The sequence below is a fragment of the Tachyglossus aculeatus genome, chromosome 1 (assembly GCF_015852505.1).
Source record: "Tachyglossus aculeatus isolate mTacAcu1 chromosome 1, mTacAcu1.pri, whole genome shotgun sequence".
Taxonomy (NCBI): domain Eukaryota; kingdom Metazoa; phylum Chordata; class Mammalia; order Monotremata; family Tachyglossidae; genus Tachyglossus; species Tachyglossus aculeatus.
This window is the reverse complement of record NC_052066.1, coordinates 148,561,350-148,577,928: the sequence shown is the minus strand read 5'-3', so window position 1 is coordinate 148,577,928 and position 16,579 is coordinate 148,561,350. Positions and strand designations below refer to the sequence as shown.

Sequence of the window (16,579 nt, the reverse complement as noted above, 5' to 3'; positions counted from 1 at the left end):
TCTGCTGCCTGGATCATTTTTCTACAGAAACATTCAGGAAATGTTTACCCACTCCTCAAAAAACTCCAGCATCAAACAAAAATCCCCAACGTTAGTTTTAAAGCACTCCACCATCTTACCCCTTCCTCATTACTCTCCTATTACAACATGGCCCACACACTTCACTTCTCTAATGCTAACCTTCTAACTATGCCTCAATCTTGTCTATCTTGCAGCCAACCCATCGCCCATGCTCTGCCTCTGGCCAGGAACCTCCTCCCTCCACAAATCCTACAATTACTTTCCACCTCTTCAAAGCCTTACTGAAGACACATCCTCTTCCAAGAGGCCTTCCCTGACTAAGGCTCCCTTTCCTCTTCTCCCACTCCCTTCTGTGTCACTCTGACTTGCTCCCTTTGTTCTTTCCCCTTCCCAGCCCCTACAGCATTTATGTACATATCTGTAATTTATTTACATTAATGTCAGTCTCTCCCCCTCTAGAGTGCAAGCTCGTTGTGGACAGGAAATGTGTCTGTTTATTGTTGTGTTGTACTCTCCCAAGAGCTTGGTACAGTGCTCCGCACACAGTAAGTGCTCCATGAATGAATCACTCACCAATCCCCCTACCTCCATTTTACCTCAGTTACCTCAGGCAACCATTTTGAAACAAACTGATTGATTCCTAGAGAAAGAGACCCAGCAGAGGATGGGAAGGTGGGGCGGGAAGAGAGCTACACACAAGAACACATTCTTACCGAAAGTTTGAAGAGAGTAAAATGTGACTTTTCATTACCTGTCCCAGAGAGTGGGTGAGGACTTGGCCAGCCTGCCCTGGAGAATTCGGGGTTGCCACAGGCGGGCTGGCACCCAGGAATTTCGTACCCTGCAGTATGGATAGAGGATAAACCATGGCTTGGTACAGCTCAGGGAGGAGAGCTAGGTCCTAACCCGGCTATACCAGCTGAGGAGAAGTAAGCAATCTTGCAGATTTAAGGATGCTGTTATAATCAAAGAGTCACTTAAAGCAATACCAAGTTCAGTTCACCAACCAATGCTCTCCCTATACATTCTGGGAGGCTTTTCAACTCTCAGAAAACCATCTCAAAGCAACCCAAGAAGGTTTACATTTCATACCAATCCAGCCAATCCCGGAAACCGAAAACGTGGCTCTGCGTGCTCCGAATTCCTCTCAGTCCGGCTCTTCTGGGGATGTGCCGCACCCCTCGGAACAAGCCGAGTCACCTTGGCAGCAAAGTGCCAGACCAGTCCAGAGGCAAAGGGAATAAGCCCCGATGAGCAATGCAAGCTATGAGCAACATAAAACAAAAGCCACTTAAGAGGCCAATGGAAGCAGGAGGGGAAAGTCATGTCAGGAGGAGCAGAGACTGTTTAATTGAGGTTGGGATATTCTGACTCTTCAGGACTCAAATGTGAAGTTGGAAGTCTTCCCCCCTTCCTGTGGGGACTGTCCTCCATGCTTCATTCATAGCTAACCTTGCCTGAACCCTGGGCTCCATCTGGAAGAATATGGCTTATGGCAAGATTTCATCATCTCAACTGCACTAAATAATGATGATAAATAATAATAATAGTATTTTGAAGTGGAAGAATATTGCTGAGGGCAGGATTTCACTGTTCGGTAGAATTCAGATGGTACTCACAACCTGCTGGGGTGATGGGTTGCCAACTTGTACTTCCCAAGCGCTTAGTACCGTGCTTTGCACACAGAAAGCGCTCAATAAATACGATTGATTGATTGATCGATTGATCGAGCTGCATTATGAACAGTGCCCTGGGGGAAAGTGTCAACCACCTGCCTGAGCTGGGCCTTTTGATTAGACTGTAAGCAGGCAATGTGTCTACCAACTCTGTTATACTGTACTCTCCCAAGTGCTTAGTATGGTGCTCTGCATGCAGTCAGTGCTCAATAAATGATTGATTAGCATCTAGCACCTGTAAAGATTATAAGAGAGTGAGGGGAGCAAGGGCTCCAGGGCAGAATTACAAAGCAGCATGGCCAAGTGGGTAATGGGCCCGGGAGTCAGAAGGACTTGGGTTCTAATCTTGGGTCTGCCACTTGTCTGCTGTGTGACCTTGGGCCAGTCACTTCACTTCTCTGGGCCTCATTTACCGCATCTGTAAATTGGGGATTGAGACTGTGAGCCCTCTGTGGGACAAGGACTGTGTCAAACCTAATTAGCTATTGACCTCAGTGCTTAGTTCACTGTCTGAAACATAGTAAGCACTTAAAATACCATTTAAAAAAAGTCCCTGCTGTGTGACTCTTTGATCACTGATAATTCATTCCTGATGAATCTGCTAACTCTTTTCAACTGAAGGGCATCCCCATTTCTAATTACTGGCCCAGAAAAAGCTGGGTGGCTTACAGTATTCTAGACGTTAAGCTCCTTGTAGTAATAATAATAATAATGGTATTTATTAAGCTTATTGTGTGCCAGGCACAGTACTAAGTGCTGGGGAGAATACAAGCAAATAAGGTTGGACACAGTTTCTGTCCCGCATAGGGCTCACAGTCTTAATCCCCATTTTACAGATAAGGTAACTGAGGCACAGAGAAGTGAAGTGACTTGCCCAAAGCTACACAGCAGACAAGGGGAGGGGTCAGGATTAAAACTCGGGACCATCTGACTCCCAGGTCTGTGCTCTTTCCACTAAGTCATGCTGCTTCTCATGTGGACAGGGATCCTGTACCAACTCAATCAATAGCATTTACTGAACACCAACTGGGTGCATAGCACTCTACTAAGCACTTGGGAGAGTATAACACAAGAGTTGGTAGACACATTCCTTGCCCATTGTATTGTACTCTCCCCAGTGCTTAATACAGTGCTCTGCCCACAGTAAGCAATCACTAAATACCATTGACTGGATTTTAAAAGGGAAACAGGGAATCTCCACTATAGGTTCCTCAGCCTTCAGTTTTACATCTTGAATGTGGATTTGGATTAGATTAAAATGAGAGAGAACAAGTGTCAGAATACCTCCATCCAGCAGGCTGACCAAGTCCCAGGATGCCAGGCCACTGATGATGTCTTTGTGACATCCGGAAGGGGTAAGGTTAGGAGCAGGGCAGAAAAGATGTTCACCCCTTGCCCCCTCAGAGTGTTTGTGGGAATAAATGCCCACCTGACAACAGATATTGTCCTACCCTAGGGAGGGTTTGCAATTTTGAGACCATTCCCTCTAGCCCTGCAGGCTTACTGATACCCTCAAGCACCACAAGAGAGCATAAAAATCAATTATTGCCTACTTACTGTGTGTGAAGCACTGTACTAAATGCTTGGGAAACCACAACAGAGTTGGTAGACACTGCCAAAGGTGTCAGTGCCAACGGTGCCAAATGCCAACTCATTCCCTGCCCACGAGTTTACAGTCCACAAGGATAATAACTGGTACGTAAAGCTCTACGTGTCTAGCACTGAAATAAGTGCTGGGGTAGATACAAAATAATCAGGTCCCACATGGGGTTCACAGTAGGAGGGAGAATGGGTATTAATTCATCTTGCAGATGAGGAAACTGAGGCACAGAGAAGCTAAGTGATTTGCCCAAGACCACTTGGCAGATAAGTGATGGAAGTGGGATTACAAACCAGGCCTGTGCACTTTCCACTAGACCACCAACAAGATGACAGAGTTTAGAACAAGCTAGGAAAGAGCCACTGCCCATTGAACTGGTTACTTTGCTTTTGGATTTATGACCCTTGCCCATGGTTTTTTAGGATATTCTCTTTCCCTTCCTGCCCTCCTTTTGGGACAAGTCCAAATTAATGGCCAGGCATCAAATAAAGCATGTGATTAAATAGTTCCCAATTAGAATACCTACCCTTAAACCAACAAAAGTTGCTTAGAGTGGGAGGTCTTTGTCTTTCCTTATATGATAAATGGTCAGTGAACTTCGCATCAATCGGTGGTATTTACTGAGAGCTTACTGTGTGCAGAGCACTATACTAATAACTTGGGAGAGAAGATAGGGTTGGTAGACATCATCCCTGCTCACAAGGAGTTTACAGTCTAGAGGGGGAGATCGACCTTACAATAAATTACAGATAGGAAGATAGAAGGCCATAAGGCTATGGACATAAATGCTATGGTGCTAGGGGTGAGGTAAATATCAACAGAAAATAGCAAATCTTGAAAGCACCACCCAATTTTTATGCACCACCTAACCTTGCTCTTCCCCCAGACAAGCCTGCTGAAGTATTTTGAGGCTATAGTATATTAGTGTTCTGGTAGATAGTGGAAAAAAGAAATTGACTTCACTCCCACTCTGTCGTTTTCTGTATTTCGTATTGTGTACTGCTAGCAAGCCTTGCATAATTGCTCATAAATGAGCTAATGCAGAGAAATGCTCTCTGCTCCCAGTGTGACAATTTATTGGCTCTGAGCAGAGGCTCACCCAACGGGATTTAATAACATTCTGTCTCAGCTAATCAGTGTCACTTGTAGTCAGCCTGATGCATATCATGAGAGGAAAGTTGGAGATAGGAGACAATACTTATGTATTGGTCCGTTAATACAAACATGAATAATCTGTTCTCTTAAGTCACCTGAAGAGACAATCCTTGACTTTCAGTCTCCAGATTGCTGTGACTTTGGAGTAGGGAAACAAAATGGAATCTACTTTAAATTCAGTGACTGAATTTGCAGGAATCTCCTTCCTTGAAGAGCGCTCTATAGGGTAATAGCGCTTAGAACAGTGCTTTGCACATAGTAAGCGCTTAATAAATGCCATCATTATTATTATTATAATAGAATCTCAGTGCCATTAGGACGGATGAGTTAGACCCTAAGGACTATTTCTCGTGCAGACCAATGATCCCAGCCAACCCAGTACTCTGTCTCCAACACTGGCACCAAGATCCTTGGAAAAAAAAAAGCAGGTGATAGTTGCCCTTCTGGATGTCCACCCTAACATTTACGATGGCCCTTCTAACGTTTCTGTATGCACTTTCCATCCTTGAATTTACCCAACACACTCTCAAGCCTATTCACGTTTTTAGCCTAAGCGCTTTCCTATGATATATTCCATAAATTTACCACCCACAGGGTGGAGAAGTGTTTCCTTATGTTCGTTCATTCATTTGCATTTATTGATTGCTACTGGGTTGGTATTGAAGCTCCATCATTCAAGTTCCAATGGAGTCCAAGGTTTCTTTTTAATGGTATTTGTTACATCCTTAATACTACTACTACTACTACTATTTGTTAAAAACTTACTCTGTACCAGGCACCATTCCAAGTGCTGGAGCAGTACAGTGCTCTGCAAACAGTAAGCTCTCAATAAATACGATTGAATCAATCAATCAATCAATCATATTTATTGAGCGCTTACTGTGTGCAGAGCACTGTACTAAGCACTTGGGAAGTACAAGTTGGCAACATATAGAGACAGTCCCTACCCAACAGTGGGCTCACAGTCTAGAAGGGGAAGACAGAGAACAAAACCAAACATATTAACAAAATAAATAGAATAGATATGTACAAGTAAAATAACTAAATAAATAGAGTAATAAAATAGAGTAATATAAATAAATAAATAGAGTAAAATAGTAAATAGTAAAACAGTAAATAGTAATATAGTAAAATAGTAAATAGTAATATTATTACTATATAGTATATACTATATACACTATATACTATATATAGCATATATATAGTATATATATACTATATATATTAGTAGTAGTAGTAAATAATAGTAAATAGTAAAATAGTAAATACTAAAATAGAGTAATAATGATTGAATGAATGAAGAGAGTAGATACAAGATAATCGGGTTCACAGTCTTTATCCTTATTTTACAGATGAGGTAGCTGAGGAACAAAGAAGTGAAGTGACTTCCCAAGGACACACAGCAGACAAGTGGCAGAGTCTGGACTAGAACCCAAGTCCTTCTGACTACCATGCCCAGACGCTAACCACTAAGCAACACTGCTTCTACTCTGTATTCAGCCTTTGCCTCTTCTGGAGGGCTGCTCGAGACCCTTTCCATTCCACCTGGGATTTCTTGCATGAACTGACCACTGCTGAAAGCATATTTCCTCAAGAACTTTCCATTTTGATGGCTTCGTACTTTTCAACCTGAAAGCTACGAACAGTGGCAAGGAGGATTACCCGCATCTTTCAAAGGGGAGGATGAGTAGTTAAAATGACAACATTCACACCCATCTCCATGGGGCTGGTTTTTGTTCTGATCCTTGCTCTCGGGGGTCACAGAGTCCAGCATTCCTATGGTCAGGATTAGGATGAGGAAGGTGGGAAAAGGAAAAGGAGGGGAATATGTTTGGAAGGTTTAGCTACCCCCTATTGACGGAGTAACCCCAGCAGAGTGACAATTCCAAACTTAAGAGCCAGAAGTTACCCTGCTGTCTTTGAAATGCACCCATGCCAAACAGGCAGATGTTTGACGCCAGAGGCTGAGTGACAAACAGCTAGGCGTTGAGGGATATGGGTGGATTTGTTTCAGCCCGAGTTGGAATAGCTTTATGAGGTCACATTCACTGGAAAAAGAGTGGACTGGTTTAGGGTGATGATAGGACAAGGGAAGTTTTCATCATCTGGATGGTTTTTGGCCACCATTAAAGGAGGGGAGCTTTTTTTAATGACATTTGTTAAGTGCTTTCTGTGTGCCTAGCACCATTTTAAGCACTGTGGTTGACAGGTCAGACACAGTCCCTGTTCCACATGGAGCTCACAGTCCATATGAGGGAGAACACTCCTATATTACAGATGAGGAAACTGAGGCATGGAAAATTCAAGTGACTTGCTCAAGATCACATAGTGGGCAAGATACAGTGTTAGGATTAGAACTCAGGTCTTCTGATTCCAAGGCCTGTGGTCTTTCCACTAAGCCTTGAGTCCAGGGCAGAAGGGGCTTGGGGAAGGCCTATGTGACACAGACTCCTTACATGTCCTCTTTCCTGCGGGAGTGGGGGATGGGTAGAAAGAATCTCTAAAGGAGCAGAAGCTCCAGAGTTCAACGGGCCGTGTGCCTAGGTCACCTCCCTCCCCAACCCCCACAACTGTAGACCACCATCACAGAAGCCCAGACCCCTTGGGAGGGTGCAACAATTGAAACTAAGGACTTCTGTCCAGAAGTGAATCTTACCCTCCTCTCTCTCCAAGACCAGAATTACTTATTCCGGCAAATAATCTTAACTGGTAAAAATGTGTTACTTTTATTTTCACCTTCACACTTAATTGCTCTTCGTATTTATCTTCCCCCACTTAAATTGTGTGAATCAGTAACTTTGATCTCATGATCTTGCATTTCCCCAGCCTTTGCACATAGTAAGGAAATATCATTACTAATATGAAAACAAACTTTTTCAACCCAATGCCCCATAAACCAATAGCTATAAGGTTTCTGCCCTCTCAGGATCACACCTGCAGAGTTTCCAGTCCTGTACCAGTCTTGACTACAGGGAGAGTCAAGCAGAATACCCATTCCATTCCTAGCTTGGGCAGTGGCTAGTGAGTGGAAGGCAATTTGCTACAAGTCAAAACTCACCTGTGCTGGGGAGCAGCAGCATGAGAGAGAGTCGAGGGCAGAGGCTCAAATTTACTGCGCAGAAGGAGGCAATGGTAAACCACTTTCAAATTTTTACCAAGAAAACTCTCTGGAAACGCTACCAGAATGATTGCAGATGGAAGTGGGGCGTTCTGGGAGGGATGTGTCCTTGGCATCACTATGGGTCGGACACGACTCGACAGCATAAGACGACAACAAAAGGGTTTCTAAAAATCTCTGCAGAGGGTCGGAGAAAGCCAGTGCTGGGCAGATGGCTACCTATGCCAGAGAGCCTCCTCCCTCAGGCTCTGTCACTTGACTGCTGCATGACCTTGAGGAAGTCAATGAACTTCTCCGTACCACAGTTTCTTCATCATTAAATGGGGATTCAATACCTATTCTCCTTCCCTCATAGATGGAGTCCCATGTGGGACAGGCATTCAGTTGTATTTATTGAGCACTTACTTTGTGTGGAGCACTGTATAAAGTGATTTGGGAGAGTACAACAGTAAACTGACACTCCCTGCCCACAGTGATTTTACAGTCTAGAGGGGGAGACAGAGATTAATGTAAATAAATAAATTAGAGATATGAACATAAATGCTGTGGGGGTGGTGGAGGGGATGAATAAAGGGAGCAAGTCAGGGTGACATAGAAGGGAGTGGGAGAAGAGGAAAAGAGGACAGCCAGGAAAGGCCTCTGACTTGTATATACCCCAACACTTAGTACAGTGCTGGGCACATAAATGCTTAACAAATATTATTATCAGATCACAAGAAATGCAATTACAAAATTAGTACAGTGCTTCAACCAGACCAGAAGTCCGCTCTCTGACAGCTACACCGGGATGCCTGGGGAAATTATTTTCTTGTTGCCCTCCTGGACACCCATCTTAATAAAGACCATCCAACATTCCCAACTCTTCCCTCTACATCCCTAGCTCTTCCCTCTAGAAATAATAATAATAATTGTGGTTTAAGTGTTTGCTATGTGCTGGGCACCATTCTAAGCTCTGGGGTCTTGTCTTATGCCATCGAGTCATTTCTGACCCACAGTGACACCATGGACACATCTCTTCCAGAACGCCCCACTCTCCATCTGCAATCGTTCTGGTAGTGGATCCATAGAGTTTTCTTGGTAAAAATCCAGAAGTGGTTTACCATTGCCACCTTCCACGCAGTAAATCCGAGTCTCTACCCTCGACTTTCTCCTACACCACTGCTGCCCAGCATGGGTGATTTAAGCTAGGAATGGAATGGGTATGCCTCTTTTTGACTCTCCCTCCCTTAGCCGAGACTGGTTAGAGTACTGGAAACTCTCCAGTTGCGGCCCTGAGAGGGGAAAGCTCTGGGGTAGATACAGATAATCAAGTTGGACGGGACTCAGTCTAAGTGGGAGGGAGAACAGATAATGAATACCCATTTTACAGATGAGGAAACTGAGACACCGATACATTAAGTGACTTTCCCCAAGGTCACACACAGGCAAGTGGCAGAGCCATGATTAGAACTCAGGTCCTCTGATGCCCAAGCCTGTTCTCTTTCCCCTGGGCCAAACTGCTGTCCTGTTTGTTAATTAATCCAAATCTCCCTCAAGCCTACTGGTATTTTTGACTAGCACAGCTTCCTGTGGTAGAAGAGTTCATATTTTTATCACTGCCAGGGTGAAGAAATGATTTCATTTGACTGTACAAAAAAGGCATTCAAGTTTTTAAGTGTTCCCCCTTATCCTGCTATTATGCACAATAATTATTTATTTCCCCTGTCCACAACCTCAGCTTTGTCAAACAGACAAGTCGTCTAATCAGTCAATGGTATTTATTGAGCATTTACTGTGTGAAGAGCACTATACTAAACACTTGGGAAAGTACAGTACAGAGTTGGTAGACATGTTTTCTGCCCACAAGGAGTTTACAGTCTAGAGGGGAAAAAGGTTATTGTGCATCTGGGTCCTGACAGTGGTGGGGACCCTCTAGACTTCAAGCTTGTTGTGTGCAGAGGATGTGTCTGTTTATTATATTGTACTCTCCAAGCACTTAGTACAGTTCTCTTCACACAGTAAGTGCTCAAAATGATTGAATGAATCCATACACTTTGTGGCCTATTTGAATTTTGGCTTTGTGTCGGGGTAGAATGCCAGGCAATAGCTTCCCCCACTGCATAGGGTTCTGGTGTCCTAAAGAAATTTTCCCTTTTTTTATGGTATTGGTAAGCACTTACTATGTGCCAATTTACCATGCACTGGGGTAAGATACAAGACAATTAGGTTGGATGACCTCCCTGTCCCACATGAGGCTCACAGTTTAAGTAGAAGGGAGGAAGATTAATCCCCATTTTACAGGTAAGGTAACTGAGGCAAAGAGAAGTTAAGTGACTTGCCCAACATCACACAGCAGGCACTTGATGGAGGCAAGTTTAGAACCCAGGTCCTCTGGCTCCCAGGCCTGGCCTCTTCCCTTCTCCAAGCTTCTTCCTCCAGCAAAGCGAGAAGCCTGCATTGTGGGCTTCCCTGATGAGAGACCACCTTAGGTGAGAAAGGCCACGGCTGAGTAGCTGAAGTAAAAGAGTTATTAATAGGGTCATTTGGCTATATGGTGCTGGGTAGGGAAAGTTAGCTAAGAGGTGCATTTGCTGAACATCTGGAACTGTTTTTCACCCTTTCTTAAAACACTTTTCCTCCCAGCTGGCTAGACTCCTGTTGTGTTTTGACTGGGGTTTAATTTTTCCCCTTTGAATTCACTTCCACTTTATTCCTCTAAACACCAGGGTGGTTTTGTTTTAAGGCTATTTAAAGTTTTAAAGGGCAGGAGGAATGACTTTCTTGGAAACAGTACAATGCATTTTTGCCAACTCTCCGACCCCAAAAGATAGAAAAATGGCTCAATTCTTAGACAGCCTGGGGTCTAGGGTGTTCCTCATGGGAAAACCAGGCCTCTCTTTCCCAAGAGAAGGGTCACTGGCAGGTCAGAGGACCTTTAGCCAAAATTAGATTAAAAAAATATTCAGGTCGACTGAAAAAGATTTTTATTCAAACTATCAAAAATTAAAAAGATAATCAAACTGTCAAGTCTGAATGACACTGCTTCCCTTTAATGCATATAACTCAAGAGAGGTCAAAACAGGCTTGGCCACTTGGGAGTGTCAGAGCACAGGGACACTAGGGAGACCTGCTGGTTTATCTGTTAAGCTTCTTCAGTGCTCACGCTGCCTTTGAAAATGCACCTGCAACTTTGGGAAGCTGTAGAAATTCTTCTGGAAATTCTTACTTGAAAACAGGAAAGGGCATGGAAAGGACATAGGCCTGGGAATCAAGAATGAATTCTAATCCCAGCTCTGACCCTAGGTTGCTGTGTGACCTTGGGCAATCATAAAATCTCTGGGACCCCACAGTTACTTCTGTAAAGTGGGGATTCAATACCCGTTCTCCCTTGCCCTTAGTCTGTGAGCCACTTGTGAGACAGGAACTTTCACCTGATGATCTTGCATCCTCCTCAGTGTTTAGCATAGTGCTTCACACTTTATAAGTCCTAACAAATGCTATTATTATTGTTGTTGTTGGAATTAATATTCCTAGGGCAATCTGCTTTAGAGTCTTCTTTGGTTACAGGTGCTTGGCATGGGGAGACTGGCAGAGATTATTGAATGCTGATACTGTCAGATTCCCTTTCTAACTAGGGTTACTGTCAGATCTGTAGGGTTCAGGTACATATTTAGTGGGTACGTCAGATACCTAGGATTACTGGAGTCTGTCAGGAGCATTCAGCTTCTGTGTTTCAATCTGCTACACAGTCCCTTTTTGGACCAAGGCCAGTACTTATGCAATAGATTTTTGTGAAGGAACCCCCTGACTTCATCATCTCATCCACAAAAAAAAAATATCAGCTGCCAACAATCAGGGCGCAATTAGTTCAACTCTCCACTGTTATGAAACAAAACATTTGATAATTAAAATTCTGCATGCTCAGGTGAGGCTGATTACATGCAGCTTGGTTAACTGCTGTTCTGGGTTGACAAGTGAGCTTTCTCCTGAAAAAAGGAGAATGGGTGGTGGAGTGAAGAGCAGGCCTCCATCTAGATTGGATTTTTACTGGAAGCAGGAGAGTGTGTGCTTTTCTATGTAGCAAAAAAGGACATGAGTGATGCCATATTGGGTTAGACCACAGTATTCGGTCTCTGACACGGCACCAGGACGCTTGAGGAAACTGCATCCATATCCCCTCTCCTTAAGGTGGTGGATGGACCGTTTAACCCCCCCCCTAAACTTTCCTCTTAACTCGGCCTAGACATTACAACCAGAAGGCCACCTGAACCTCTCTTGATCCTTCCAATATCCCCAATTTTTCTAATAACCTGTTTTGCTGAGGATGTAAAAGATACATTTTGCCAACCAGCTAAATCACAGGTGCTAGGTGCCACGGTCTCAACAATCCTTGGTTGTTCCGTACAGAAATCAAGCAGCAGACACATTTTGCAGGTCCCAGACTCTGTGGCACTTGAGGCTCCCAGTGACCCACTCTCATGGCTAATGAGGGCCTCTGGGGCTTGGCAAAGTTTAAAACTGCTTGGTCAGGTCTTGGATTCTGCCTAGTTGTGGAGTGAGACCTTAAGATCTGAAACACCTATGACTGCCCCAGTGCATTCTTTGAACTACTTAAAATTAAAATTAATAATAATAATCATGCAAAAACTCCTCACTCTCGGCTTCAAGGCTCTCCATCACCTCACCCCCTCCTACCTCACCTCCTTCTCTCCTTCTACAGCCCAGCCCACACCCTCTGCTCCTCTGCCACTAACTTCCTCACTGTGCCTCGTTCTCGCCCGTCCCACCGTCTACCCCTGGCCCACGTCCTTCCCCTGGCCTGGAATGCCCTCCCTCTACACATCTGCCAAGCTAGCTCTCTTCCTCCCTTCAAAGCCCTACTGAGAGCTCACCTCCTCCACAAGACCTTCCCAGACTGAGCCCACTTTTTCCTCTCTTCCTCCCCATCCCCCTCCCCACCTCCTTCCCCTCCACAGTATTTGTATATATATTTGTACATATTTATTACTCTATTTTATTTGTACATACTTACTATATTCATTTTATTTATGATGTGTACATAGCTATAATTCTATTTATTCTGATAGTATTGACACCTGTCTACTTGTTTTGTTTTGCTATCTGTCTCCCCCTTCTAGACTGTGAGCCCATTGTTGGGTAGGGACCGTCTCTATATGTTGCCGATTTGTATTTCCCAAGTGCTTAGTACAGTGCTCTGCACACGGTAAGTGCTCAAGAAATGATTGAATGAATGAATGAATAATAATAGTGGTATTTACTTATATGCTAAGCACTGGAGTAGATACAAGATAAACAGATCAGACAGTCCCTGTCCCTCAAGGGGCTTAATCTACTTAAACTTCTATAATCTTCAATAATAATGGTATTTGTTATGTGCTTACTATGTGCCAAGCACTGCTCTAAATGCTGGGGCAGATACAAGGTAATCAGGTTGTCCCACGTAGGGCTCACAGTCTTCATCCCCATTTTACAGATGAGGGAACTGAGACACAGAGAAGTGACTTGCACAAGGTCACACAGCAGACAAGTGGCAGAGCCGGGATTAGCACAGAGAAGCAGCAGTGGAAAGAGCACAGGCTTGGGGGTCAGAGGTCATGGGTTCAAATCCCTGCTCTGCCAATTGTCAGCTGTGTGACTTTGGGCAAGTCACTTAACTTTTCTGTGCCTCAGTTACCTCATCTATAAAATGGAGATGAAGACAGTGAGCCCCACTTGGGACAACCTGATCACCTTGTATCCTCCCCAGTGCTTAGAACAGTGCTTGGCACATGGTAAGCGCATAGGAAATACCAACATTATTATTAGCATTATTATTATTATTAGAACCTACATCCTCTGACTCCCAAACCTGTGTTCTTTCTATTAAGCCACACTGCTTCTCAATCCAAAGTCTACCAGTGGCTCTGCCTCTCCCTCTCATCCTCTTCACCCTCCACTTGTCATCCCTCCCTACAACCTCCTGGCCTCTACGGATCGGCTTAACAGTCCCGGGGAAGTATGGCAGTCCCCAAGGGTAGAGGTGGGAAAAATGGAGTTTGCCAGATTCACCACAGACAAGCTTCGGTCCCCTGACAGGGTCTGATCTGCCGTTAATTTCCTGAATCAAAAATTCATACCTGTAATTTATTCATTACTCATTTATTTATTCATATCCTTAATTTATTTATTCATATCAATGCCTGTCTTCCCCTCTACACTGTAAGCTTGCTGTGGTCATGGAACGCGTCAACCAACTCTGCTGTATATAGTACTCTCACACAGTAAATGCTCAGCACATATGATCGACGATTGAAGCATTCTCAATCCTGCCTGTAGCCCTTCCTACTGGTGTCAGGCCTGCTGCAGATGCAGAAAGTGATCACCAAAGTCACAACTCCAAGACCTCTAGCACGTGAGGGTTGCTGACCGCAGCCTCCATCCGCAAGCTGCCTCCATCCTGCTCCCGTTCCATTGAGAGACCCTCCCCATTGAGACTTTCCCTGAAAATCCCTCCTTCTCTGCCAAGCAGAGCCCTGGCTTTCCCGAGGCAAAGGGGCCGTCCTGCCTCTCTGTATCTCTGCTCTCCAGAGGAAGCATGGGAAGAATCAGCATGGCCTAGAGGATAGGACACAGGCCTGGGAGTCAGGACCTGGGTTCTAATCCTGACACCCCCACTTGTCTGCTGTAGAACCTTGGGGAAGTCACTTTACTTCTCTGTGCTTCAGTTGCCTCATTTGTCAAATGGGGATTAAACCTGTGAGCTCCATGTGGGACAGGGACTGTGTTCAACTCAAAATGCTTGTTTTGATCCCAGGGCTTATTATAGTGCCTGACATGTAGAAAGCACTTAATAGCACTTACTATTCTTATTTTGTTTAAGCTGTAGTTCTCAGCCCCAAGGATAGGGAGTATTTTGAGCAAGTGCCCATAGATAATGTCAGTCAATCATATTTATTGAGCACTTACTGTGTGCAGAGCACTATATTAAGCACTTGAGAGAGTACCATATAACAAGATAACAGACACATTCCCTGTCACAACAAATTGACAGTCTAGATGGAGAGACAGGCATCAACATAAATAAATTACAGATATGTACTTAAGTGCTGTGGGGCGGGAAGGGTTGGGAATAAAGTAAGCAAGTCAGAGTGACAGAAGGGAGTTGAAGAAAAGGAAAAGAGTGTTCAGTTAGGGAAGGCTTCTTGGAGATATGCTTTCAATAAGGCTTTGAAGGGAGGGAGAGTAACTGTCTGTTGGATTAGAGGAGAGAGGGCATTCCAGGCCAAAGAGAGGATGTGGATGAGAGGGCAGTGGCGAGATAGTTGAAACTGAGGTACAGTGAGAAGGTTAGCATTAGAGGAGCAAAGTATGAGGGCTGGGGTGTAGGAAGAAAGTGGTGAGGTAGGAGGGGGCAAGCTGAATGCATTATTTAAATCCAGTGGTGAGGAGTTTCTGTTTGATATGGAGGTAGATGGGCAATCCCTGGAAGTACTTGAGTGGGGAAGCATAGACTCAAAATTTTTGTAGAAAAATGATCCAGACAGCATAGTGAAGTATGGACTGGAGTGGGGAGAGACAGGAGGCTGGGGAGGTCAGCAAGGAGGCTGATACAGCAGTCAAGACAAGATAGGATAAGTGATTATATAAACATGGTAGCAGTTTGGATAGAGGGGAAAGGGTGGATTTTAGCTATCTTGTGAGGTCAAACCGACAGGATTTGGTGGTGGATTCAATATGTGGGTTGAATGAAAGAGAGCAGTCAAAAATAATGCCAAGGTTCTGGTCTTGTGAGACAGGAAGGATGGTGGTGCCGTCTACAGTGATGGGACAGTCAAGGGGAGGACAGGGTTTGGGTGGGAAGATAAGAAGTTCTGTTTTAGACATGTTAAGTTTGAGGCGTCAAAGGGATATCTAAGTAGAGATGCCTTGAAGGCAGGAGGAAATGCGAGACCACAGAGAGGGAGAGAGATCAGGGCTAGTGATGTAGATTTGAGTGTCAGCTGCATAGAGGTGGTAGTTGAAGCCATGTGAGCAAATGAATGGGAGTGGGTGTAGATGGAGAATAGAAGGGGGACCCAGAACTGAACCTTGAGGGACACCCACACTTAATGGGTGGGAGGCAGAGGAGGAGCCTGAGAAAGAGATTGAGAATGAGCAGCCAGAGAGATCGGATAAGATCCAGGAGAGGACAGTGCCAGTGGAGCTGAGATTAGACAATGTTTGCAGGAGAAGGGGTGGTCGCCAGTGCTGCAGGCAGCTGAAAGGTCGAGGAGGATTAGGATGGAGTAGAGGCCTTGGATATGGCAAGAAGGAGTTCATTTGTGACCACTGAGAGGGCAGTTTCTGTGGAGAGACGGGGAAGGAAGCCAGATTGGAGGGGGTCGAGGAGAGAATTGGAGGAGAGGAATTCGAGACAGTAGGTGTAGACAACTAGATCAAGGAGTTTGGAGAGGAATGATAGGAGGGAGATGGGTTGATTACTGAAGGGAGCCATGGGGTCCAGGGTGAGGGTTTTTTAAGGATAGGGGAGACATGGGTATATTTGAAAGCAGTGGGGAAGAAATCACTGGAGAGCCAACAGTTGAAGGTGGAAGTTAAGGAGAAGAAAGGAGGGGGCAAGTGTTCTGATAAGGTGCGAAGGAAAGGGGTTGGATGCCCAGGTGGAGAGAGTAGATTTTGAGAGAGGCAGGAAATCTTTTGTTTAAACAAATACCATTAAAAAGGTGGTGTGAGGAGGGTGGGAGGGGAATGAAATAGTCGGGGAAGGCTTCCTGGAGTAGATGTAAGTGGAAGGAATTGATTCTGGGGTGGGCAGCCATGGTTTCAGAGCCTCTCTCATCAATCTCCTTCTTTCCTCCTTTCTTTTTCCCTCCTCATGTCTCTCCACCAGTCCCACTTAAGCCACTGGAGGCTTTTCCCCAGCCCAGCCTCTTTCTCTTCACTGGTTGCAAATCTATTCCCTGAGGCTTGTTTCTTCTCAACCTGCTTCTCTGGCTTTGGGCAGTCTGTCTTGTGTCAGCTCCAGGGAGC

The 16,579-nt window shown here is 44.7% G+C and overlaps 1 protein-coding gene across 4 annotated transcripts in view; it reads right to left on the bottom strand.

Annotated features, from left to right (window-relative positions):
- Nucleotides 1–16,579, bottom strand: part of BEGAIN (brain enriched guanylate kinase associated) — a 167,845-nt gene that overhangs the window by 94,518 nt on the left and 56,748 nt on the right. For 2 of the 4 annotated variants that reach the window (XM_038750991.1, XM_038750982.1), the window contains exon 3: nt 773–862. The exons of the other annotated variants lie outside the window; for them this stretch is intronic. In XM_038750991.1, coding sequence (XP_038606919.1) covers nt 773–862 — 90 coding nt within the window. The remainder of the gene's footprint in view (nt 1–772; nt 863–16,579) is intronic. 4 annotated transcript variants of the gene reach the window in all.